Source organism: Corylus avellana, chromosome 6 (genome assembly GCF_965113065.1).
Source record: "Corylus avellana chromosome 6, dhCorAvel1.hap1.2, whole genome shotgun sequence".
NCBI lineage: Eukaryota > Viridiplantae > Streptophyta > Magnoliopsida > Fagales > Betulaceae > Corylus > Corylus avellana.
In genome coordinates, this window is record NC_142495.1 from 21366700 (window position 1) to 21394658 (window position 27959).

General features: G+C 38.6%; 1 protein-coding gene across 2 annotated transcripts; it reads left to right on the top strand.

Moving 5' to 3' along the window:
* Positions 1–4633: 4633 nt before the first annotated feature.
* LOC132186071 (Molecular chaperone Hsp40/DnaJ family protein) lies at positions 4634–27952 on the top strand. 2 transcript variants are annotated; one of them, XM_088517332.1, is made up of 11 exons: positions 4634–5188; positions 6320–6388; positions 7519–7611; positions 8749–8870; positions 11737–11932; positions 13051–13226; positions 13735–13864; positions 25438–25601; positions 26519–26610; positions 26734–26830; positions 27620–27952. In XM_088517332.1, exons 1-11 carry the CDS (start codon positions 4859–4861, stop codon positions 27663–27665), a joined length of 1515 nt encoding a protein of 504 aa, XP_088373458.1. In that variant the 5' UTR covers positions 4634–4858; the 3' UTR covers positions 27666–27952. The 2 variants fall into 2 exon arrangements, with proteins under 2 accessions (XP_088373458.1, XP_059455836.2); XM_059599853.2 differs by having other exon boundaries at positions 25441–25601.
* The last annotated feature ends 7 nt before the right edge of the window (positions 27953–27959 follow it).

Sequence of the window (27959 nt, forward strand, 5' to 3'; positions counted from 1 at the left end):
AGTGGAGGGTTGCTTTTAAGACGATCATACAATGGTTTACAATTTTTTCTAAGGTTTTGATAAAATTCAGCAACATAATTTAAAGATTCTAGGAACCTTTGAAGCTGGTTTCTATCAAGGATGATATCAGGAAATTTGTTTGCAAATTGAATAGTCCGATCAATAGGTTTAACCATTCCTTGACTGATGTTAAATCCTAGAAATCTGATTTGTGTAGCTGAAACAACTAAACCACTAACTTTGATGATACTAAGAAACAAATGAAGATATTTCCACTGTTCATCAATTTACTTTGAAAATATGAGGACATCATCTATATAAACAATTGAGAAATGTGCTATAGGGTCAAAAATTTCATTCATGATGTTTTGAAATTCACTTGGGGAATTTTTTAGCCCAAAGGGCATGACATTCCATTCATAGTGGCCAAATGGTGTAACAAATGTTGTTTTGTATCTATCTTGTTCATGGATTTGGATCTGCCAGAATCCACTTTTCATATTAAATTTTGAAAAAACATTGGCTTGACCTATTCTGTTTATTAGATCCTTTTTGTTTGGAATAGGATATCTTATCTACTGTAAAACTTTATTAAAAGGTTTGTAATTTATTACTAATCTTGGAGCTCCTCTTTCTAATTCTGCATTTTTTTGTACGTAAAAAGCTGAACAGGACCAATGAGACTTGCCTTTTCTAATTATTCCCTTGTTAAGTAATTCTTTAATTTCAATTTTACAAAGTTTCATTAAATCTTGATTCATTTGGATGGGTCTAGCTTTAGTATGAATATTTCTTTCACTGAAATCTTTTACATACAGAAGTTTTACAATAGGCTTTTTCCTATGCCAAAAAGCATTCGGGAGATCAGAACAAACTTCATTTTGTATTTTTTATTTGAATCTTTCAATTTTCTGTAAAAGGACGTCACTCGATAATGTTGTTCGATTATTTTATTTTTAATTTCTTCTTTTAGGGAGTTCAAATACTTGCTCTTATTCTGTAAAATGTTAATTGTTTTAAAAATTGAAACTTCTTTTAACATATTGAGATCTTTAGTATGGGGTCTTTTGAAGAATTTAAATTTTACTTTCTCTCCTAAAACTTCTGTGATAATTCCTTTGTGATCTGTAGTAAAAGGATACAAAAGACATAAAAAAGGATTCTCTAATATGACTTTTGAATTATGCATGTTTTTTATTAAGACAAATGAAGTTTTGAAACAAACATGATCTTGACATACATGTGCTTTAGGTAACTTATAACAGTATTTTATTCTCCATTATAGTATGAATTTCTTCATATTCTTTAGATTTGTTCCAAAAATCTATCACATACATTTTTTAATGCTTAATTGCGAATTATATGATTTTATTTTACTATCTCAACCTTATTATTTTAAAACAACATGATAATTATTTAATTAAGATAAATGTTATTTAGTAAATTATTATATGACTACCATTCTACTCGGATGCTGTTATAGTAAAAATCAACATTTGGTTTTTCTTTTTTACAAGCTCTTGCTAATTGAAAGGCTAATTTTCTCTACTACATCATCCTAGTCAGATGACAATCATATAACAATCTACTAAATAAAATTATTCGTTAATTAAACTCTCAGGCTCTTAGCTTTAGGGTTTTATTTTTCTATTGAAAAAAAAGAACTGATTTATAAATGAGTCAAACAGGTCACCCACAGGTTAAATGGTTAACCTGAGATTGACCCATTTATTAAATGATCAAGTAGTTTGACACTTCGACCTGGTAGTGACCCAAATCTCAACTCATTAATTTTGTTTTAGATTTTTATTGGAATCACGAGTGGTGTAAAAAATTGTTGGTCCTAAATTTCTCAATCATCAAGAAAATAATCATTGTAAAGTTTAAGATAATTCTTATTATGAAGGGTTAAATACCTTATTCTTTCCTATGGTTTAACTTCTTTATTTTGTGCCCCCCTAGAGTTTACTTTTTATCATAGGAGGTACTTTTGGTTTACCTAAAGACGGAGATGATACCTCAGTCTAAATTTCGTCCAAAATTTGATGGAACGCAACGTCAGCACCAATAACAAATTGACACGTGTCCATATATAATTAGTTAATTAATTAATTAATTTAAAAAAAAATCAAAACATTAAAAATTATATTTAATTAATTAATTTTTTTTTTTTTTTTTTTAAAAAAAAAGTTTGGGGGTGGCTACACTTGGCCATTTAATCGGCCAAATGGGGGTGGCTTTTATTTATTTATTTTTTAATATATATATTTTTAAAATATAATTTTTTAATGTTTTTAATTTTTTTTAAAATTATTATTTTTTAATTAATTATATTAACACGTGTCAATTTGTTATTGGTGCTGACGTGGCATTCCGTCAAATTTTGGATGAGATTTAAAATGAGGTACTATATCCGTCTTTAGGCAAACCAGAGGCACTTCATGTAATAAAAAGTACACACTAGGGGAGAAAAAATAAAGAAATTAAACCACAGAGAAACAATGTATTTAGCCCTATTATGAATGTATCGGAATTTTTGGAAGAAAAACTTTTACCAATGAGACCCAAATGAGTTGCATTATTATTATTATTATATATATATATATATATATATATATATATAATAACAAAAATGAATTACATTATTATTATTTTTTTTTTAGGAAAATTCATTTTGATTCCATTGATAGAGTAGTCAAGAGCATAAGAGCTCTTTACAATCACATAATAAAATAGTTCTGAAAGATCATAGCAGAAGCTAAAAGATTACACGTCATAGAGGTAAAAAACATATAGATGTTAAATTTTTTTTTTGAAGGAAAATCATTTTTATCTCATTAATAGAGGAATTAAGAGCATTAAAACTCTTACAATCACAGAACATAACGTTCTGAATGATCTTAGCCGAAGCTAAAAGGTCAAAGTCGTAGCTAAAAGATTACACATCAAAGACGCCAAACATTCGCTAACCTATAACTAATCTTCAGTTAAAATAACAGATCTGCGCTAGGCAGACACAAACTAATGCATAGGTAGCTCTTATTCCTCGACTCTGGGATCAAAAGTACCCCATGCCGACACACATCCTCCTAAACCCGAAAGTTAGGATATCGTTCACATCCACAACCTCAGGGGTCTGGACCAAAATAACAAGCGAGGAGATCAAGAGGACATGGCTTTATTACAAGCAGCAAGAAAAAAAAAGAAAAATACAGGGAAAATCATAGCAATACAACTAAAAATTTAAAAATAGGAGCACACTAGGCGGATGACAACAGCCGGAAGAAAAGCCGATCGCGTGTTTGCCGAAAACCGATGCGTAGATGGCGTTAGAAGCACATCGCGGTGAGGACGTGTGAAAAGATCCAGCAGAAGACAGTAAATGGTAAAGCTGGGGCGAAGGAGATCAGCGGCGCACTCAAAGAAATTGGGGGGAAGTTTGAGTGAATCCCCCATGAGTGGCACCCACAAAGTGTGCCCAAACAAACACCTAGCAAGAAAAAAATAAACAAGCAAACAAAGAACAACAACAGGGAAAAGAAAGCGAAATCCAAAAACAAACACAAAAAAGAAAAGAAACACAGATCGGGGAAGAGAGGGGGGGAAGGAAAATGGGGGAGGGAGGGGGGAATAGATCAAGGAAAGAGAGGGGGAAAGAGAGGAGAGGGGGAGCCCCTCCCCTTCAGCTGTGCGGCACTTCCTTAAGCTCTTTTAGGGTTTTGGGATTAATGAGACATATAGATCTTAAATTGAAATCCTATCTATGACGTCAAACCCAATCTTCAGCTTATAGTACAGATTTACTCTAGCAGACTCCTTCTGGGCAAAGGAAGCATATTTTCCAGGCATGAGCAAAAGACTCACATTCAAACTATTCCCTTCTAGACCCGAAAGCCAGAAAATTATTCACATCCTCAATTCAAAGGCCAAGACAACAAAATATACATGAAAATATAAGGAAAAAAAAAAACAAAGCAACTAAAACCCACAAACCAACAGCACCATCGGAATGAGGAGTGGATGGAAGCTGCCGAAAGATTCTGGTTGGAGCGTAAAAGACATAAAAAGCCCACAAGCACCAAAGGAAGGCTGTCGGAAGAATCTGGCTTGAGTGCAACAGACCACACCTCGGTGCGTGGTTGCCCAAAACAGATGCCGAAGGTGCTGTTGGAAGTGGGCGGAGCCGATGAGCGCGGTGGTGGGGCGCATGTCGAGGTGAGTATGACAGAGGAAAGTAGATCAAGCTTTGAAAAGTCTGATCCAAAAGCTCAATCAAAACCCGAAAAAAGACAGATGGTGGACGGCAATGGAACTGAGCTTTCAAAAAACAAAAGTAGGGGGTGAAGAAAAGCAGGAGCTCTCCCCCTCCTCCTGACGTCGAAATATATATATATATTGCACCATTTCATCCATATATATGTATGTATATATATATATATATATACAATAATAATAATGAATTACATTATTAATAAAAGCCTATGGCCAATTATTACAAAATTGTTTATTTATTTATTTTTTATTTTTCCACCAACTTTTATTTATTTATTATTATTTTTTCACCAAGTACTTTGTCCTAAAATATACGAAAAAGAACAAAAGGCATTCTGAACGTGTTGTAATCGAAGCAAGATTTAACACCACACATCTTTTTGGTTCCTACACTTTCCAAACCCCATTTCATCCATAAAAGCCAAAACCTTTTTCATTCTTCCATGACCATTCCCATCCCTCTCCTGGACCGTAATTCCGGCGAAAAGACATGAACGAAATCGTAAATCACCTCTTCTTCTTCTTCTTTTGCTCTTAGGAATTTTATCGAACACTTTCTTGCCTTCCCACAACCACAGACACTTCAATGGCGACCACGTCTCTCTCACTCCTCCAACCTTCTCTCTTCCCACCCTCTTCTTCTTCTTCTTCTTCTTCTTCTTCTCCTTCTTCTTCTGCTTCTTCTTCTTCATCATCTTCTTCTTCTTTTTTCGGCTGGACTCATCTCCGGGCCCACCAGAACTTCATCTCTCTTTCATGTTCTTCTTCTTCTAATTGGAAATTCAATACAAGGGTCTCTGCGGGGCGCTTTAGAACAGTGGTTAATGCTTCCGGGGACTACTATGCCACTCTTGGGGTTCCCAAGTCTGCCAATAGCAAGGAAATCAAGGCAGCTTATCGAAGATTAGCTCGCCAGGTACTGAATTTTACTTGGGGTTTCTTTGTTTCTATTTTTTTTCAGCTTCTTTAAAAGATATTATTGGGTTTACATTTGGTTGCAAAAAAAGGAAAAGAAAAGAAAATTAGAGTGGGCACCTGAACTATCATAGAATAGAAGACGATTATAATTTGAGTTTCTGGGGTTTTCTTTTTTGTTTATTCTTGAACGTTTTCTCAGCAGCCTAACAAAATGTGATAACTAAATGGCTTTCCTGCTTGTGTTACGTGCTTCGTTTATTAGAAGCTTTAGTGGGTATTTGAGAATTTCTGTAAGTTGGAAAACTCTCTTAAAAGATAATGTCAGAGATTGATTTTGGTAATTGAAGATATTCTGTGTTGTGTGTTTTCCAGTGTACGTAGGGGTGCCTTACGCTTTTAATAAAACTTGATTATTACTTATCAAAAGAAAGATATTCTGTGTTGGATAGGATATTTGGTTTTGATATTTACTTTGTGCCTGAGCATTAATTTGATGTGCTTAGCCTTGCCGTTGATATTTAGGTTCTGGAGGAGCTTTTGTGTTATCTCTAAGTGCCTATTTGTGTGTTTCTGCCAATATGTTGTTGGCTAAAATCTGATTTGTGGTCTCCAACTTACTAAATTATTTGGTTTGGGTTGGTTATTCTGCTGGAAAGATCAATTAAATTTTAATTTATACTTAAATATTCAATTTATTGAAAATTTTAAAAATTATAATTTTGCAATTGCTTTTTCAATATTAAACGTGTTGTTTGGTTTTGCCAATCGCTACGAAATGGGTTCATGTCTTCATCAGACAGTCCTGTGCTCATATGTACAGACCCATTGCCAGCTATATCCTTGGTAACTAAATTAATGTGTGCCATGCCAGTATTTCAAGTAAAAAGGTGAGTGCCTCTGTAATTTGTGCTTTTGACTGATTTAGGTAGCAAAATGCTGGCGATGATATTAAATTTTTCAACAAAGCAGATATGTGCTCCTCTTTTTATTCTTGTCAATTAGATTTATATATTTACTGTCAATGTAATTCACTTTCTAATAATTTGGTTGCTAATGATGATCACTAGAAGTATATATCTTGTAAGCTTTCCTTTCAATCCTAACTTTCATTTGTTATTCTTACCTCAAGTACCACCCTGATGTTAACAAGCAACCTGGAGCTACAGAAAAGTTTAAAGAGATTAGTGCTGCATATGAGGTAGGATCAGAATAAAAATTTGACAGTTTTTCATCTGTCTTCCTCTTTTTTCTTGACCTCTTCTTTAGTAAAACAATATGTTTGCTGCATCTTTAAAGCAAGTGATGAACTTTGTGGTTCCAGTTTAGGTGATTTCATCCATCCTTTTTTGTGAATGAATAAAGATTTAATCATTAATAAATTTCTATGGACTATGCTTCATTACTTTGTTACTCGAGATTTCTATTAGAACATATAAGAAGATGCTAGTTGCCCTCTTTTTCTACATATAATACTTGTTTGTCTCCCCCATTCTCTTTCCTACTTAGTGGAATCATTGGAAAATCTTTAGTTAGGCTTTGGTGACATATGCTGTATAACCCTGTAAGCTTTTCCTGGACTCATTTGGAGTGAGATCAATCCAGCATGTCTCTGCCTATATACTTTTCGCATAAGCATAATATGTGTTTTATTGTGATTGTTCATCGTCTCCCCCTTAGTTTTGAAAAATTGTAGACTTTGAAGATTGAATACGAATGAAGATTTGTGAATGGGGTATAATTGGGGAAAAGTGCACAGCAAGGAGCTTGCAGTGCCTAGTTTCTTAGTTTTCATGGAACATCTAAAGTGCGGCTACTTTCCTTAAATGTGGTTCCATATGAAAGCAAAAATTTTCAAGTTTTGGGTGTTCAGCATTCTATCCTGTTTTATTTATGGGCGTGGATTGGTTTGAACTCAAGTATTATGCATGTAGGTCACTATGTCTCTTGTTGTGGCACTAATGCTTTTATGTGTAGATATGCACAGGAAAAAGTTATAATAATTATTAAAACATCAAAATATGCTTCACAGAACAGTTTTCTTTAGTTCCTCAACCATGGCCTTGCCTCTATCTATAATCTTACTAGTAATGTATCCAAGGCATATTTCTGGCTTTGTTTTCTTTTCAATGTTTTAATTCTGAAGCATCACCATCAGTTTTTTTTTTTTGTGACTACTATTATTCGAGTTTTATGTACATGTTAAAACAAGGTTTCCTTTTTTTCCCCACATTGATGCAATCAACTTGCGACTGAAGCAAATTATCTCATCCAAATTTCTAAATATATTTATGATATTGTCTTTTGAATTCTGAAGTACAACGCTGTCAGGTGCTATCAGATGATAAAAAGAGGGCTTTGTATGATCAATATGGTGAAGCTGGAGTTAAGAGTACAGTAGGTGGACCATCTAATGCTTACACGGTACTTGATACAATCGTACTTCTCTTTTATTATTTTATCTTGCAAATAGTAACTTTGGAAGGTGGCATACACTTGAAGCATTGACAAGTAAGCATGTCATTGACATCATTGGGTGACATGCAGTATGCATTTGTCAGATTTATTATGGGGGCAGCATGGCCTCCATTTGGTCATTTTACATTCAGAATGTCAGGTTAATTTGAGAATAAACGTCAGCCAACAGATACTGTTTCAACTTCATGAACTTAGAGCATTCACAATGGGCTCTTTATATTCAGCTTTTCTCTAAAAATCTAACAAAACTCATGAAAACACCCATTTAACAAGCTCCCTTCTCTACTTTATATTTAACTCTCGTCATAGATGCTCCCTACATTCCAAGAGCCACAAAGCTAAAGTTATATAATTTTTTAAGCTTATTTTTTACACTCCTCTCTCTTGTTTATTTTAAAACTAATATAATAATAATATTTAACTAAAGTAGAGAAAGGTATAGAGAGTTTGATGTTTAACTCATTTTAAAAGTGGCTCTCAAATTTGATAAAGCGAATTTTCCTCCTCAAATTTAGCGTTTATTTGAGGAGTCCATTGTGAACACTCTTATGTGTCAAGGATGTGTGCTACTTTCTCTAGAACTTTCGTCATATAGCTGCATTTTTAGAGCTCTAACTATACTAGTTGCTGCCAATATTTCTTCTCTCTCTCTCTCCTCTCCAATGTGGTGTTTACTGGCATATGGAAGTTCGGGAAAATTTTTATACCTGAAAATTTATGCAGAATTACTGACTGCTTCCACCCCCCAAAAAAGAAGAAGTGATTGCTATTCTTTGGCATGTGCTGATGGCCTGAAATGTGTGCCTGATTTTGCTTTATCATGTAATAAATAGGAGATGAATCTGCTTAAGGTTTCTCTTGCTTTCTCATCCTGATGACCTAATTTTTAAGCATGCCGAAATACTGACTGCTATCACATACTTTCTCTAGAAAGTTTGTTTCTTAATGTAACTTGAAAAAAACAAGTTTGAATTATTTTACCCTATTTTATGCATTGCATACTTTACTGATGACCGTGTCACAATAATCTGCTTGATGGTTATATTTATTACAGATTTAATTATTCTAATTTCCATTTTGCAGACTAATCCGTTTGATTTATTTGAGGCTTTTTTTGGGCCGAGTATGGGTGGATTCTCTGGTATGGATCCAGCTGGATTCAGAACAAGCCGTCGTAGTACTGTTACTAAAGGTGAAGATATACGGTGAGTGAAAATGCGATTAAAAGATACAAGTTGATCTCTGACTCCCACCGTTTCTTACATGCAACAATAAGGTTACGTAGTTGCTTGAGAAATAATATGCAAAAATGTTGTTTGTTCCATCTGTTTAGCCTAGCCATCTCAGGTCTCAAACATTTTTTTTTTTTTTTAATTATGTATATATATATAGGGGAAAGTCCACATGCTCCCCTCAAACTATTACCTAATTGACAATGTCGCTCCAAACTTTCAATTGTGACAATGTCGCTTCCAAACTACCAAAAATTGTCAATATCCCTCCTAATGATGAAAATACCCTTAATAAAATTAAAATAAAAAATTCAAAAAATAAAATAAAAATGAAAAAGGGAGCGCAATTTTTTTTTTTTTTTTTTTTTTAATTTCGTTTTTGTTAAAGAAAAAATAATTAAAATTATTATTTTATTTTATGTATCGAATTTATAAGGGTATTTTTGTCCTATTGACAAAAATTTAGGGTTTTTTTTGTCTTTTTACTAGCCTTGCGGGGGACATTGTCAATTAGGTGGTAGTTTGAAAGTGGTATGTGGATTTTTCTCGTGTATATATATATATATATATATATATATATATATGTTGTAAGCTCCTCAAGCCACCATATTGAAAAAATAACTGATTTATTGACTTCCATTTGCCAATGAACTATCATACTATTAGTTGCATTTAAGGTTCTTTCTCTAGATAATGTAACATAGTATGCAACTTACTACTGATTGGAAATCTTCGTTTATAACCCAGCCTCTATCATGCTCACTAGTTTTGTGGTGTAGAGAGAATAACCCCCCAGCCCGAGGGGGGTTCTTACAAAGTCGAGACACATTTAGTCTGGAAATTTTATGGAATAAAATGTCCGGAATTCTTTCAAGTTCATATATTTTTTTTAATCTCAACTACTCAACTTTATGGTTCAGTTCAGGCAGATCCTTTCATCCTATGCTTGTTAGTATGCCCCAGCATAATGTAGCATTTTATTTTTAGGTGGCTATCTAAATGGAAATTTTGTCCAAAATTGACTGTTAAATTTAAATTTTCTTGCCAACTTAAAGACAAAAAGAGGGAAAGTGGAAGAAAAAAAAAATTGAGTGAGTAGGAAATTGAAGAAAAGGTGTTTGGCCTCTTACCGCTTTTTCTTTTTATTGCTACAAGGTGAGAAGTATCATTTGAGCTTGAACTTGTGGGTACCTCCAAGTGCTACCGTTGTGCAACACAACGCCACCCATCATTCATTGCAGTCCAACTATTGCCACCGTCAACCATCAAGCAATAGATGGCCACAAATTCTAATCAAATTTACCTCAAACTGGCTAATCTTTGTAATGAGCCTCCTAGGACATATGAGGTAGGTTTATGTAAGAATATTAGGAAGGGTTGGGAGATGCTCTCTAGCCATACCAGATTTGAGGTGGGAAATGACACCAATGTTAGTTTTTAGCATGATTTGTGGCGTGGGGATATGGCTCTTAAGGACACCTTTCCAAATTTATATGGCATTGCGTGTGTGAAAGATGCTTTTGTTTTGGCACACTTATAGTTCTTGGGTGGCCCCACTTAGTGGAATGTAAGCTTTGCTAGAGCGGCTCATGATTGGTAGGTGGATGCCTTTGCGTCTATTTTTAGGATGTTGTATTCAGTTAGAGTGAGACGGGATGGTGAAGACAAGCTTTGGTGGGTCCCTTCCAAAAGAGGTTTTCTTCGTTGTTAAATCCTTTTACATTGTCTTGGTTTGCAATGATGGCTTATGTTTCCTTTGGAATAGTGTTTAACGGACTAAGGTTCCTTTGAAGACGACCTTTTTTACTTGGTTGGCGGCCTTAAGAAAATCCTTACCATGGATAATTTGAAGAAACAACATATCAATGTGGTTGATAGATGTTGTATGTGTAAAAGGAATAGGGAGTCCGTAGACCATCTTCTTCTCCATTGTGAGGTGGCCAATGCCTTATGGGATGTCTTCTTCGGTCGATTTGAGTTGTCTTGGGTTATGCCTAGACAAGTAGTCAACTTATATGTGTGTTGGTGGTCTGTCAGGAGCGCTCAAAGTGCTACTATGTAGAAAATGGTGCCTTCATGCCTCATGTGATGTCTATGGAGGGAAATAAATGATTAAAGTTTTGAGGACAGTGAGATGACTTTGGAGGAGTTTAAGTCGTTATTTTTCTATTCTTTGCAACTTTGGACAACAACTTTCGTTTATCCTTTGGTGATTAGTTACCATGATTTCCTTACTCTCTTTTCTTCTTCTAGTTAGATGTTTTCTCATTTATACTTTTTTTATACTTGGGGGCGCCTTACATGATATCTTGATTACTTATAAAAATAAATTGTGCCTGCAAAATTGCTTCCTTATTCTTTTTTTGATGCATAATCATTAGTGTACCTTCCATATTCACTTTGAGGTGCACTCATGTGAATCGTTAAACATTTTGTTTTAGTTCCATACCTTTACTCTATCATATTTATTTCGGTACTTCAACTATTATTTGATCTATTGTCTTCCTTATGTCCTCTTCCCCTATTTTTGTTCTTTTCTTTGGGGGTGAAACATCATTTTATTGTTAAAAGTGGGAAATGGTTAGTAGGATTAGACATCAATGCCTGCTTATTTTGTCCAGATTGATGATATTGGCTTATTGAAATATGCATCACATAAGAGCATTTCTTACAGCTTATATCTGTAATATTCCCCTACTAATTTGTGGCTAATTGTCTTTTCTGTCTTGCGAATGCGTACTATATCCTCTTGTTCATTGGTTGTAATGTCACATGATGAACTTATTCTTAATTGTTTATTGAAGACTTTGAGTTGGCCTATGGTTGATATGTGTTTCAGTTATGACATCACCTTAGAATTCTCTGAGGCTATTTTTGGTGCGGAAAAAGATTTTGAGCTTTCCCATCTGGAAACATGTGAAGTTTGTGCTGGTACTGGAGCAAAGATAGGCTCCAAAATGAGGGTATGCTCAACTTGTGGTGGAAGGGGTCAAGTTATGAGAACTGAGCAAACACCTTTTGGCATGTTTTCACAGGTATCTTAGCACTGTTTCTTCCTGACTTTGGGTTTGTTATTGCTTCCCTTTTTTCTATGGTGATGTAAACTTTGAAGAGCATCCATTAGTTCAGATTATAAAGTAAATTTTGGTGGCTAGGTACATGGGATGATCAGGTAGTGCATTGCACTGGGATTAATGTATATATATTTTTTTTGTCTCTCTATGGATCAAGAGGTGGTCTATACTGATTTGTCCTTTGGTTTTTATCTGATGTCTCAGTGTCCAGTTGTTGAAAACCAAGTATGAATCATATGTTTGGCGTGAAAAGAATTCTATGATGTTTTGGGGGAAGTTTCTTTAAAGAAGCATTTTCTGTGTGGGGTTCCTATTAAATGCTTCTCTTTCTGTGGGATACTGCTTTGAGCTGAATATTTTACTCCAATTATTTAGTGAAGTATAGAGACTAGAAAGTTTGTTATTAGATGGTGCTATAAGTGAAAAAAGACTCGAGTTCTCAGCTCTTGGTGGTGCTTGTTCACTCACATTGTTATTAATCGGATGATGCTGAGTTCTGTGGTAGACTTATCAGCTTGTAAGGATAGGAACATTGGTGGCATAGAGGGTTTAGCTGTGAAAAGTAATTCTTCCTTGTTTGATGTGGAGAATTTAGTTGGAGAGAAACACGGGGGTGTTTGAGGGCAAGATGAATATTTAAGTGAATGGAAAGATGAACTCCTAAAGGCCTTAGTTTCCTGGTTTTGACGTAATTGTCAGGCTCTTTCTTGATTTTCTTGATTCTCTGAACGTCCTAGTTTGGTTTCTTTTCCATACAGTTTCCCATGCTTTTTGGTTTGTTCACCTGTCTAATTTCTTTACTGGGTTGCACCGGTTTTTGTGTATTCTTTGACTATTATTAATTATTAAAAAAAAAAAAAAAGAACTGGCTCTTTGTTAGGTTCTAGAAACAAGCATACATTGGTAATGCTGAAGTTATGAAAGCTAATATCATTCAGAAGACAAAGATGGGGTGGATAGTTGGGTTGATTTTCTGCTACTTGCATGTTCTGCATATATTTTAACTTGTGTACAGTTTCACAATTCAAGACTTACCTTTTCTTCTACACTCAACTTACTTTTCTCTCTATTAATATTAGGTTTCTGTATGTCCAACTTGTGGTGGGAATGGTGAAGTTATATCTGAATACTGTCGGAAATGTTCTGGTGAAGGACGTATACGTGTTAAGAAAAGTATCAAAGTTAAAGTTCCTCCTGGAGTTAGCGCAGGCAGTATTCTTAGAGTTGCTGGAGAGGGTGATGCCGGACCGAAAGGGTATGTAGTTGAATTTCGATTGTAGAATCTGTAACCTCATTTGGTAAATCATTGAAAAGATCTACAAGTTGTTGCCTTATTACAAATGCAAGGTAGATAATTTTTTTATTTTTTATTTATTTTATTTTTTTATGAAAGGTAGATAATTGCCATTTATAAGTGTAGCAAATTATATATAATATAAAGTATGACCTAATGTTCCCATTGGGCATTAAAGTGCACTGCTTTCTTGGTTATATCTAACATCTTACATTGGGGTTTATCGTTCTTTGTTTCTTTTCTTAGTGGTATGTGAAGAACCCTGGCACCCTTGAGTTGCATCTTTCTCTTATCTACCCTCTTTTCCTCCTGAAGAAATATCTGACGTGTATATATATTTCTCCTCAGACATATTTAGTAGTTTAATTTCAGAGTTCATATTTTAAGTTTTATCCATACATGTGATTTTCTGGAAGCTTTGATACTATACAGGGTACATTCTCGGTAATTGATCTTGTCGTTTCAGCAGGGGCCCTCCTGGAGATCTTTTTGTATATCTTGATGTTGAAGAGATACCCGGAATTCAAAGAGATGGCATAAATCTCTCATCAAATGTATCTATCAGTTATCTAGATGCCATATTGGGGGCTGTTGTTAAGGTAAATTACTGCGTGCCCAAAAATATTGCTCTTATTTTTAGAAGTTAGATGTTCACAAGGGAGGTTGTATGAGCTTGTCTTTAAAACATCAACTGAAATTACAATGGAGGTCCAAGTCAACCAGAATCTTTTTGTGCAACAATACATGTGAACTGGGGTGGGATCTATCATCTTTTGTCTGCCTGACTGATCCAGTGATCCTCTGTCAACCTAACTGAATTATCTAAGGATGATTTAAATGAGCTTCTTAGGAGAATAATGTGGTGGACAATATTGGAACGGAAAGTAGTGATTAACCTGTCTCGCTAATGCTTAACATGTTCTAAATATTGTGAGCTAATAATGGGAGAATCCAAGTAAAATGTAGGTTCTGCCCAGTAATGCTTAATGTGAGCTAATAATACTTAAAAATCCTGTAATTATCCTGAATGTTGATTCTGATAACAGAATATGAGGTAAGGTAGATTTCTAGCTTGGTAACTATAATGCCTAAGTATGTTTTAACATGTCAGTGACTCAGTGTTAAACCATTGATAAGCTTACTTGTTAAGCACAAAAAGGATTGGTGACACATAGCCCTTCCGCTCTGCTCTTAACTTTTGAATCGATACATATGTCCACTTACATGATCATGATAATAGATCCTAAGCTATCTTATTATCATTGAATCAAAACCTAGTAAGAAGAATGTTTATCAAGAATCGGAAAGGAAGAAAGGGGGGAAAAGGACTACTTATTTAGAATCAAAAGGATTTTTATGCAAATTTTGCATGTCTGAGACTTTTGCTGCCAATGTTTTTCTTGATTAGGTTTTTGGGTATTTATTATTGCACTGTTATTGCATCTCCATTGCTTTATTGGCCTTGCATTTTCAATTTAATAAAACTTTCTTTTTTTGAATAAGTAATTGGCAAATATCATTAAAAGTGTAAAGGCGCCCCTAAGAATACGAGAAGTATATAAGAGGAAGCACTTAACTAGGAGCAAAAAGAACAAAGAAATCACTATAACTAAAGTTAAAAGGAGAAACATAAACAGCTATCCATAGATACAAAATTTTGAAGAAAAATAACTTTATCTCCTCCAAAGTTCTCTTACAGTCTTCAAAACATCTGTCATTTATTTCTCTCCATAAATACCATAAAAAGCATGTAAGCACCATCTTCCATATAGTAGCACTTGGCGTATTGCCGATAATCTACCAACAAGCATACAAGTGGACTGCACGTCTAAGCATAACTCAAGACAATCCAAAACAACTGAAAAAGGCAATTCAAATGACATAAGTCACATCACAATGAAAAAGAAGATGGTCCATGAACTCTCCATTCCTCTTACACATACAATATATGCCCACCACAATGACATGGTGCTTCATAAGGTTATCCATGGTAAGAATTTTACCTAGAGCTACTGACCAAGCGATAAAGGCCACCGTCAAGGGAGTCTTAGTCCGCCAAACACTCTTCCGAGGGAAGCGGTAGCCTCCACTACATACCAAAGAACAAAAGAAGGATCTAACCTTAAACAACATTCTTTTGGAGGGGACCCACCACAACTTATCTTCACTACTTCGTCTCATTCTAGCTGAATACAACACCTTGAAGATTGAGGCTAAGACATCCATTTCCCAATTATGAGCCACTCTAGCAAAGCTTACGTTCCACTGATTGAAACCACCAAAAAACTCCAAGTTAACTGTGACAAAGGCAGCCTTTCCTCAAGTGATACCAAATAAATTTAGAAAGGCTTTCCTTAATGGCCACATCCCCACACCATTGATCGTGCCAAAATCTAATCTTGGAGCCATCTCCCTCTCCAAATCTAGTGTGACATGAAAAATTCCCCCATCCCTTCCTAACATTCATCTATAACCCCACCCCAAATGTACCAGAAGGCTCAATAGAACACCACCCACCCTACAAACGGCCAAATTCAGAGTCTGCCACCACTTTCTACCAAGCCTCACTCTCATGCACGCAGGGCCAAAGCCATTTATGTAAGAGAGCATGACTGAACAACCACAAGTTCTAAATTCCCAAACCTTCCTCCTAGAGTGGTGAACAAACCTTGGACTAGCTAATCAAGTGATATTTGAACTCTTCGCCTAGCCTACCTTATAAGAAATCATGGTGGAGCTTCTCAATTCGGTTTGCAATATTCGCAGGGAGAGGAAAGAGGGACATGAAATATGTAGGCAAGCTGGAAAGTGTGCTCTTAATAAGGGTAACCATCTTCTTTTGCTTGCTTTTCCTTCATCTTCTCTCTCTCTCTTTCTCTCTCTCTCTCTCGTTGTGTTCTTGATTAATAGACTGATAGATTTGGATTCTTCTCGTACTATGTTGATTTTGACTTGAAATTCTGCGATCTTAAATAACAAGGTCAAGGGTGCACAAAAATTGTTTCTTTCTAACAAGGTATGAAGAGGCAAATTTGTTATTGAGTTTGAGGCTTGCCAACAAAAGATATGGCCTTTAGCAAGTTGTTTGCTATTATCTTTTCATCTTCATGTTCTTTTATGAGGTTTGATATATTAACACTCATATGTATTACATGGATCCACATAGAGATCATTATTAATTGGTCATTGTTGAAAATTGGCTGATCTTTGCAAACCCTATAGGGTTCCTACATGATCCAAGTCATCCCAAACTCTCATGCATACTTCTCTCTCTTCTCTCTCATCCACCCACGCCTGAGGGCAGGCGTGTGGGTGGCGCGTGTGACCTGTTTGGGTGTCTAGCTTGTTAGCTGTTTGGGTAGTGTCATGGCTGAATCGAGGAAGTGGTCAGTGGAGTCCAAGAAGTTTGAGTTACTGGTGAAAAGCGCAGGGGTGAGGATTTTTGAAAGAAGCAATAGGATACAAAAAACCATTTTCTTGAAGAAAGATGAGCTGATGTGGTTGGGGCGCATTGCGAAGGACTTGGTGGCAGTGGAAACCACAGAGGTTTTTTGGGACCAATCCAGAGCAGGGTTTCCTCGGATTATTGCGCAAAAATGCTCCAACAGGAATGGACGTTTTCTGACGGTAGAAGAATATGATGGAAGGCAAAGAAGAGGATCGATTATTATACCAGAAGGGCGAGCTGGTCAAGGTTGGGAACGATTCATCTCGGAGGTGAGTTTGGCTAAGTCTGCAATGTGCGAAGTCAGGGAGGCCACGATGGATAAGAAGAAGGTTGAGGGGGTGGGAAGGAGGAGTTTCGCGGAAGTGCTGGGGTCGTCGTTGCAACCGGCAGACGACTGTTCTGATGCTTATTCCGAGCCGATAGCCAAGGCTGCTGCAGAGAAGAATAAACAATACCCTGCTCCCACGGTTCAGGTGGTGGGTCCATACAAGGAGAGGTTTCAGGTGAGGAATGATGGCGGTTGCATGGAGGAATCGAAGAGGAACCATTTCTCTGGCCAGGAAGGAATGTGCAACCTGAAGGCAGGGGGGTCTCGGGGTGTTGTTAATAGGTTGCCGGCGAGTAGAAATCAGTTTCCGGCGAGTAGGTCGAATGCCTTGGCAATGATGACAGCTTCGGAAGTTGGAGATGATCACGTGAAGGGATGGGAGGGAGTAGGTAGGCTCGAAGCGCAGGCCTGGTTTCGTGTAAAATCTGAACTCATTAATGCGAAAGAGTCGTTGAACAGGTTGAGGGGAGAGATCGACGTGGGTCTAGAAAGGTTTGATTTTTTAATAAAAAATTTGGAGGAAGGGAGTGGGCATACAAGGGCTGGAGGGATGTGCGTGTGCGGGATGGCAGGAGGGGGCTCTCTCAAGCAAGGGATGGCCCAGCCCAAGAAGATTAACTTGGAGGTTGGGGAGTTGGAGGGGGTGGATGGGTCTAAGGGGAAAGAACAATGGCCCAAGAGAAAGTTTAAGGGAAAGAAGAAGGTGGTGGCTGTGTATAGGCGCAGGAAGTTGGGCCTGAGCCTTGGTCAGTCCAGCCCAAGTAAGTCTGGTCCAGAAGGGGCAAGACCCAAGGGAGCGCCGGAGGTGTGTTACACGATCGGCGTGCAGGAGGGATGCCGAAGGTCTCAGGCAGGCGACCCAGGTGCGTCGTCGTCGGCGGCAGGAGGGACGCGGTCAGAGGAGAGACCGCCGGCTACAGTGGACAGTCCTGGTGATAGTCCCGGTGAGATTCCGGGTGGCAGAGAAGCGGCGAGTCTGGCCGGCAGTAGCTGCTGCACGCTGACGAGAGTGCTCCTGTGCCAGACAGAGCCGGAGAGGCTGTCGGAGGGTGTCGACGGCGAGTCAGAGATGGCCGGCGAGCGCTTCTGTGCTCCGGCGGTCGTGATTTCGGACAAAGGGGAGCCTCGGTCAAGCCAGACAAGGCCGGAGGGGCCAGGTTTGGTCGCTGCCGGCGAGGTAGTTGAGTGGGCCGAGTCTGGGGAGACTTCTGGAGCTGTTGGTGATAGTCCCGGTGAGATTCCGGGTGGCAGAGAAGTGGCGAGTCTGGCCGGAAGGAGCTGTTGCACGCCGGCGAGAGTGCTTCTGGGCCAGACAGAGCCGGAGAGGCTGTCGGAGGTTGGCGCCGGCGAGTCAGAGATGGCCGGCGAGTGCTTCAGTGCTCCGGTGGTCGTGATTTCGGACAAGGAGGAGTCTCGGTCGAGCCAGACAAGGCCGGAGGGGCCAGTTTTGGTCGCTGCCGGTGAGGTAATTGAGTGGGCCGAGTCTGAGGAGACTTTTGGAGCTGCTGGAGTACCGGGGATGGTGGTTTTGGGCGGGAGGGAGACTGTGTTGCACCAGAAGTTGCCGGTGATGAATGGTACAGTAGGTGAGGGCAGTGAGGTGGTTCCTTGGTGTGGCGGTCAGGATAGTGGGGGAATGGGTCAAGAGCAGGAACTTAGGATTTCTGGTGGGCTGCATTTTTGGGATGTTGATCCTTCAATTATTGGAGTCCGGTGCTCAGGCTTGGTGGAGTCTAGAGAGGCTGGGCAGGAGGTGGTAGCTAAGAGTTGTGGGGGTGAAGTCATTGTTAATGATAGGAGTAAGGAAGACGGGAGGGCAGAGGTGTGTGGATCAGAGGGGCCTTCGCCTTTGAACAGCTATGGTCCTAATTCAGGGGATGCAGCAGGTTTTTCAGATTGGGTTATCCAGTGTGCCAATGAGATATATCCGATCTTGGGAATTTCGTTCGCCGGTCATAAGCTGCAGTTGTTAGCTTTGTTAAACTCTCTAGAAGAGGAGCGCCGAAATAATGGGATGGTATCTACTTCTAGTAGCGGCACTAAGGGTAAAAGAGAGATAAAAAATTTGGAGTGTTCGGTGAACTATGATGCCAGAAGTGGGAGCTCGATTCGGGGAAGCAGGAAAGGGAGGGGGAATGTAGTTGTGTTATGAAGATAAACATTATCTCTTGGAATGTAAGAGGGTTGAATAAGAGGGATAAGCGCTTGAGGGTGAGTAATTTACTTAGGGATTGGAATGCAGATGTTGTGTGTCTGCAAGAAACCAAGATTCAAGATATGTCTAGAAACATTGTTCGCAGTTTATGGAGGCGGAACCATGTGGATTGGTGCTGTTTGGATTCTAATGGGGCCTCGGGAGGTATTTTAATCATGTGGGATACAAGGGTGGTGGAGAAGATTGACGTCTGTATAGGGGATTTCACCCTGGCTTTGTCTTTCAGGAATGTGGCAAATCTCTCTGTGTGGGCGTTTGCAGGGGTGTATGGCCCGAATATTGATAGGGATAGAGGGCTCCTTTGGGATGAGTTGGCTGGCGTTATTAGTTGGTGGAATTTGCCATGGTGTATTGGGGGAGATTTCAATGTTACACGTTTCCCTAGTGAAAGATCGGGTGGAGCTCGTCTGGATTCTGCTATGATGGGTTTCTCAGATTTTATTTCTGAACAAGGGCTTATGGACCTTCCCCTTGTAGGGGGTGTTTGTACTTGGTCGGTCTCTCAAGACCCTCCGCTATGGTCTAGGATTGATCGGTTTCTTGTTTCTCCAGAGTTGGAAGCCTGGTTTCCAGGGGTGAGGCAGAAAAGGCTCCCACGTCTTTGTTCGGATCATTTCCCAATTATGCTTGAGTTAGGGGAGATTTCCCAGGGGAAAAGGCCTTTCAGGTTTGAGAATATGTGGCTTAAAGAGGAAGGGTTTGTTGCCTTAGTGAAACAATGGTGGGACTCCTACGAGTTCCAAGGTACGTCGAGCTTTGTTCTTGCTAGCAAACTCAAGGCCTTGAAGCTGAATTTGAAGACGTGGAATGAGGAGGTGTTTGGTAACATTGAGAGGAATAAGAGGTCTCTTCTTGAAGATCTTCGGGTGTTTGATGAGCACGAAGAAAGTAGGGCTTTGAATGTGGAGGAATTAGCGAGGAAGGCCGAGGTTGTTCAAGAATTAGAGAAGTGTACTCTTATGGAGGAGATAAGTTGGAGACAGAAATCGAGGGTGTCTTGGTTAAAGGAAGGGGACAAGTGCACTAAATTCTTTCATTCCATAGCCAACTCTAATAGAAGGTATAATTCGATAGAAAATCTTATGATTGGGGACAATCTTTCCTCAAATCAAGATGAGATTAGTGAGCACATTGTGGATTTCTACCAAAAGCTCTTCGCTGAACAACATAGTTGGAGGCCTTTGGTAGATGGTATCTCCTTGGATTCCATCTCGGAGGGAGAGGCCAGCTGGTTGGAGAGAGATTTTGAAGAGGAAGAGGTTAGAAAGGTCGTGTTTAAGATGAATGGTAACAAGGCTTCGGGCCCCGATGGGTTTTCTATGGCATTCTTCCAAGCTTGTTGGGATGTGGTGAGGGAGGACATTATGAGGGTCTTTAGTGCCTTCCATGCTGGCGGGATGTTTGTTAAGAGCCTCAACGCTTCGTTCATTTCGCTTATTCCGAAGATTCCCGGTGCCAACAATCTTAAAGACTTTCGCCCGATTAGCCTTGTGGGAGGTATGTACAAAATTATGGCCAAGGTTTTAGCAAATAGATTGAAGGTTGTGTTGGACAAGATCATCTCCAAGTCGCAAAATGCTTTCATAAAAGGTAGACAGATTCTAGATCCTATCTTGATTGCTAATGAATGCCTTGGTAGTAGATTGAGATCGGGGGAGCCAGGGGTCATTTGCAAAATGGATTTGGAAAAAGCCTACGATCATGTGAATTGGGGCTTCTTGATGTATTTGCTAAGAAGGTGTGGTTTTGGAGGGGTTTGGTGTTCTTGGATTCAATATTGCATTTCCTCGGTGCGGTTCTCGATTATGGTAAATGGGTCTCCTAAAGGTTTTTTTAGTAGCTCCAGGGGGTTGAGACAAGGGGATCCACTCTCTCCTTTGCTTTTTGTGTTTGTGATGGAGGTTCTGAGTAGGATGATTTCAGCGGCGGTTCATGGGGGGTTGTTAGAAGGTTTCAAAATCGGCAACACTACAGTCTCTCATCTTTTATTTGCCGACGACACCTTGATTTTCTGCAATGCTAGGCCTGCCCAGATACGCTACTTGCGGAGTTTGTTCTTGTTGTTTGAAGCTGCTTCCGGGTTGAAGGTTAATTTGGCTAAATCAATGATTATTCCGGTGGGGAATGTGGAGCAAGTGGCTTCGCTAGCCGGTATTTTAGGGTGTGAGGCAGCCCCTTTGCCAGTGAAGTACCTTGGTCTCCCATTGGGAGGCTCTTATAAGTCCAAGCATATTTGGGATGGAGTGATTGAGAAGATTGAATATCGGTTGGCCAGCTGGAAAAGGTTGTATTTGTCGAAAGGGGGTAGGGTCACCCTTATTAAGAGCACTCTTGCTAACATGCCCACTTATTACTTGTCTCTTTTTCCTATTCCGGTGAGTGTTGCTAAGCGTATTGAAAAGCTTCAACGCAATTTTCTTTGGGGAGGGATAGGCGAAGAGTTCAAATACCACTTGGTGAAGTGGTCGCAGGTTTGCACTCCGATTAAGGAAGGAGGGTTGGGGATTAGGAACTTATTGGTCTTCAACCGCGCTCTTTTGGGGAAATGGTTGTGGCGCTATGGGGTGGAAAGAGAAGCTTGGTGGAGAGTTGTGATAGATGCGAAGTTTGGAAGCTTATGGGGTGGGTGGTGTTCGGTTGAGCCTGGAGGAGCTTCTGGGGTAGGGTTATGGAAGAATATTAGGAAAGGGTGGGAAACTTTCAAAGGCTTTACGAGATATGCAGTGGGGGATGGGTCCAGGATTAGCTTTTGGCATGATTGGTGGTGTGGAGACTCAGCTCTCAAGATAGCTTTCCCGATCCTTTATAGCATTGCTTGTGCGAAGGAAGCCTCAGTTGCGGATAATGTGGAGATGCTAGGGGGGTCCAATCAGTGGAACGTGAGTTTCTCGAGGGAGGCTCATGATTGGGAGGTGGAGGCCTTTGCCTCATTTTTCCAGGTGTTACATTCTACAGGAGTGAGAAGAGGGTTGGAAGATAGATTATGGTGGAACCCCTCCAAAAGAGGTACGTTCAAGGTCAAGTCTCTCTTTCTCTCCTTGGCCTGCTCGGAAGGGGGGAGGAGGTTCCCCTGGAAGAGTGTGTGGCGGACTCAGGCCCCTCCTAGGGCAGCTTTTTTTGCGTGGTCGGCGGCTTGGGGGAAAATTCTGACCCTAGATAACCTTAGAAAGAGGAATGTGATTGTAGTAAACAGATGTTGGATGTGTAAGAAGAGTGAGGAGACAGTTGATCATCTTCTTATCCATTGTGAGGTAGCGTCTGCGTTGTGGAGTGCCTTTTTTGGCCGTTTTGGGTTATCTTGGGTGATGCCTGGTCGGGTTTTTGAGTTGCTAGCCTGTTGGTGGTCTGCAGGAAGAGGGGGGAGTGCTGCAGTTTGGAAGATGGTGCCTATTTGCTTTTTTTGGTGTCTTTGGAGAGAGAGAAATAATAGGTGCTTCGAGGATGTGGAGAGGTCCTTCGAGGACTTTTTATCCTTTTGTTTCCATACTCTGTATCTTTGGACTGTAGCGTTTGTTTTCCCGATTTCGGTTAGCTATGACGACTTCCTTGTACGTTTTTCCCTTTCTAGTTAGGTGTTTCTCCTTGTATACATCCAGTGTACTTAGGGGCGCCTCACGCTTTTAATAAAACCAGCTACTTACTTATCAAAAAAAATAAGGGTAACCATATCACCCTTGGACAAGTACATCATTTTCCAACTAGCCAACTGTCGCTCTATCTTTTCAATAACACTGTCTCAAATATGTTTAGCCTTGTTGGAGATCCCCAAAGGTAGGCCGAGATACTTCACTAGGAAAGAGGAAGCCCCACAACCTAGAATATCATCCAACCCTTCCTTGATCAACATCTCTCACAGGAACCAATTTTGACTTAGTCAAGTTAACCTTCAAGCCTGAACCAGCTTCAAAGCAAAGAAATAAGCAACGCAGATGACGAGGATGATTTGGATTAGCACTATAAAAGATCAAAGTATCATTAGAAAAAAGAAGGTGAGATTAAACAAACCCACTAGCATTACCCATAGAGAAACCACATAACCCCCCACTCATAGCAGCAAAAATCATTCTACCCTACGCGTCCATCACAAGGACAAACAACAAAGGGGGCATAAGGTCCCCTTGTCTCAAGCCTTGGGAACTATTAAAAAAACTGTTCACCAAAACCGAGAAACACATTGAAGAAATGCAGTGAGCTATCTAGGAGCACCATTTCCCCCCAAAGCCACACCTCCTCAACATATACTACAGAAAGTCTCAATTAACATGATTATAAGTTTTTTCTTGATCTATTTTGCTTAAGACCTGGCTCACCAAACCTTAATCTACTATCAAAACATTCATTGACGATAAGAACAAGATCAAGGATTTGCCTACCTCTTATGAAAGCATTCTGCAAATTAGAGATGATCTTCTCCAACATCATTTAAGCTTGTTTGCAGCATCTTAGCAATAATGCCCCCTCATAAGACTAGTCGGGCGAAATCCTTGAGGTCATCAACCCCTTGAGTCTTCGAAATGAGGGCGATAAATGTAGCATTAAGGCTCCTCTTAAACTTGCCTCTAGCATGGAAGTCATGAAAAACCTTCATGATATCCTCTTTTAAACAACCTCGAACACCATAGAGAAACCATCAAGGCCCGGTGCCTTGTCACTATTCATAGCTTTCATGACCCCCTCACCTCCTCTTCCTCAAAATATCTCTCCAACCAATTAGCCTCGACCTACTCAATAGAAGCAAAGGAAAGGTCATCCATCAATGACCTCCTACTAAATTGTTTGGTGTGTAACTTTTGGTAAAATTGGACAAAGTGCTCGCTAATTTTCGCCCGATTGGTAGAAATAGTACCATCAATCAACAAGGAGTCAAGGGAATTCTTCCTCCTATTGGAATTAGCCAGTGTGAAAAAACTTGTACACTTTTCACCCTCCCTTAGTACAACACCCTAGATTTCTGCCTTCAACTCACCTACTCCATAAGAGTTGATCTTTCTAACTCGCTAACAATTTCTGCCGCCTTCATTTTCTCCTCAATGATTAAGTCACTTTCTTTTTCAAATAAGTATTTCAAATAGGATAGAGTTTTCCTCCAAACAGGGTTGGAGGAATTTCTTTCAACCCAATCTATAAAAATGACATGTGCCTTTTTTTTTAATAACATGGGAGATGCACATGAGTTTTTAATATTATTTATTCTAACTTTGTCCATACTATTAAAAAAACATGTGTATCTCACATGTTTAAATGACACGCCATTTTTATAGTCTGAGTTGAAGGAAATTCCTCCAACCCAGTTTGGAAAAAAACTCTGTCATTTCAAATATTTAATGTTTTTTCCTGCTTTCTTCATCCAATGATATAGCTGAACCTTGGTCAACCTAAGAAAGTTTTTTGTAACTCCCTTGATGGTTGTTGGATGTATTGAACTTTCTCATAAAAAACCTCATGATCTTATATTACCATTTTCTATTGTTGAACAATGTTTTATGACATAAAAATGCCTTGTGAATGTAGCTGCTGAACCTCTCTAGTGGTGTAAGGTGGTAGGCAATGAAATTTGTTGTGAAACCAGATTTCCACAGCGGACTGGCCAAGAGCAGTATTGGGCATTAATGATACTCTTTAATCTGATGTAACTTACTATTTTCCAACCAACCTTGTAGGAATCCTCCAGCTTTAGCATTTTTTACTTATAATAATAATAATAATAATAATAAAAGGAATCCTCCAGCTTCGATTTCTGTCCATGAGTTTAGTTCAACTGAGACTCAAATATGGGTAGAGCCGATAAGACTGATGAATCTGGAACATGATTCGTCCTTTATATATGTAGCCTGGACAGGACATTGATTTATGATGTGTTTCCAATCTGAAAATTTCATGTTGGTTGCATTAACATAAAATAATTGCAGAATGCACAAACTGTTTTAGTATCTGTAGGGCCTCCTGAGTTTGTCTAATGAGATGTAACATAATCTGAACTACTACTCATATACCTTATGGCGGATATTTAGAATGCAGCTTCATGCATCCATACCTCTGAGCCCACTGCAATTCCACATTTGTAATGATCTTTTGTCATTGCCTTCTGCGATTTATTTCCTGCTGGGGTCTTTTCTTTTTTCCTCTCAATTTCTTGTTGGTCTGTATCCCAACAGAAATAATTGAATTTTTAACATCTAAGCAGGTACAGACAGTTGAAGGAATAACTGAACTACAAATTCCACCAGGTACCCAACCTGGCGATGTGCTTGTCCTGGCAAAGAAAGGTTCACCAAAACTGAACAAACCATCAATACGTGGTGACCACTTATTCACAGTTAAAGTTACTATACCCAAACGTATCAGGTACAGAGTTATTTTGTTTATTTGTTCTAGTCGTCTACTATTACTCAAAAAGACAAAAACTATATAGCTGATACTGTCACCCTTTCTATTGTTTGTGCATCCATCCAATGGTTTGCTCTTAGTTCCTATCTCTTATGCATCATTCTAGACTGACTCAAGTTAACTCATCCTTTATCCAAACAAAGATACATTGGCTCTGTGAGCCCTTTTTCAATTGATTGTTATTTATTTGAAGTTTTAATAAACTAGTGGATTGGTACGTTGTTTTTAACTTTCAAGGTGCAATCTCTATCATTGTTGTTTAAGGTTTTTCTCTTGGCCCTTGCTCTTATGGACTTTTGGTTTTGACTGTGCTAAAATTTTATATTGGTTTAACGTCGGTCCATGTCCAAGGATAAAGCTTCTCATTTTTCTTTTTTTTTTTTTTTTTTCTTTTTTTCAGTTAAATACCAATTAACTTGGAAACAAAGTGCTTCAAAAAGTGTATATGAATGTGCTGTAACAAGGACTTTAAGGCTGCCCATGGAGAATAAAATTTCAGATTTGATACATTGTTCTGTTTTCTTTCTATTTATTGTTTAGGCTTCAACATGAGCCCCATAGCTTGTGGAATTCAAGCCAACCTTACTAGAAATTTAGAATGTCATATTAAACTTTGATCCAGTATCTTCCGGGTCCTCCAATATGTAGTTTTTGGAACCCCTCGTTGTTATGTTAGATTTCCTCCAGAGTAATCCATGCAGATTAAGATTCATGTTTAGCTTCTCATAAACATGGTTCCTAATGCCGAGAGTAACAGAATTCCAGTTTCTCCTTGTCAGTTTTGACTCACATCTGCGATCAATTTCTAAATCTATAAGTAATAATAGTCTGTTTTTAATCGAATTTTTATTCCACTTCTCTGCCTATATTTACAGTACCAAGGAGCGTGAATTGCTTGAAGAACTTGCTTTGCTGAATAGCACTACTAGCAGCCGTTCACGTACTCGTCCTAAAACTCGGCCAGCTTGTAAGTAATTCCATTTGTGTTTTGTGAGTGAATTTTTTTTCTTCGTTTCCTTCTGTTTCTTGTAATACGCTTTTAAATACTCGGTATCTGCGTTTAACTTCAATTCACATTTTACTTCTGCAGCTAAAAGCACAGAAAACCAGGAGGGAAATGTTGCAGAGAAAACCGAAGAATCAGCAGACCAAAATGACATATGGAAGAAGTTAAAAGAGGTTGCCGGGTAATGGTTCTTCTCTCTCTCTCTCTCTCTCTCTCTCTTTATTTACTTAATTGAGTATTTCTTGCTATGATTTATTTGAAATTTCTTCATCTGTTACTACAAATTTCTGTGTGCAATTCTGTTTTACTATTTGAGACTATGTCGCCCATGATATTTCCATGAAGTCTTGCAAGGATATTTAGGTTTACACTGAATGATGTAAAAATGCATTTTTTATTTATTTATTTTATTGCAAGTAATATGAAGTGTTTTTTCACTATGAAAGAAGTTTGCATTGATTATAAGCCACCTGCAAGCACGGGTTTTCAAGCTCTAAATTTGTGATGGGTACATTAGTGATTCGAGATCCATCAAACACAACATGTTTGGTTTGGAAGATCTTCTAAGGGTTAACAGAATCAAATGATTGTAAACCCCTCTAACCTGCAAATCTTGGCATCTTTCCAAATATTTTTTACCATGTAAATTATGTACATTCAGGTGGTTGGTCTCGTGTTATCATCTGAATTTTTAACTTCTAGGTATCTTAGATCACATCCTTTAATTCACGGGCTTTTTTTCTTTACTCACCAAGACCTGATTGGTGCTTTGTGCTACCAAGGACCAAGACCTGATTCGTGCAAGTGGGTGCCATGTTATCTATTTGCACTTGCAATGCATTTTTGCATCTCTCTCATGCCTCTGTGTTTTCTCAATTAGTTTCTGTTCTGATGAATATATATGATTCATCAATATTATCTCCATCATTCTAGTTGCATGGCATTGGCTAAAAAGTGGTGGAACATGCAGGTCTGTTGCAAATGGAGCTCTAAGATGGCTGAAAGACAATATCTAGTCTTGATAGATTTATTAGGTGTGGTCCAAACTCACTATCACTTGCTTTGTGTACTACACAGATTGAATTGCACTCTAGTGGAAATTCTTTTATTTGTTTTACTCGCCATTTTTTTGCCAAATAATAAGAACTACCTCTGCACTTATTTTGATTTGTACCCTATGAGTAGGTTAGGTAGCAAAACTAGGAAATTTAGTTAAGATTTTCAAATATATATTCAAATTCTTTTGGAGGTCATGGTCACTCTAAGCAAGACTTCTGCGCCAGTTAAGGCTTGGTGTTTCTTTTGTTAAA

Coding starts and splice junctions, on each gene's coding strand:
- LOC132186071 (XM_088517332.1), top strand. CDS start 4,859: ATGGCGACCACGTCTCTCTCACTCCTCCAACCTTCTCTCTTCCCACCC. Junction 6,389..7,518: donor AGATTAGTGCTGCATATGAG/GTAGGATCAGAA, acceptor CAACGCTGTCAG/GTGCTATCAGATGATAAAAA. Junction 25,602..26,518: donor ACTATACCCAAACGTATCAG/GTACAGAGTTAT, acceptor CTATATTTACAG/TACCAAGGAGCGTGAATTGC.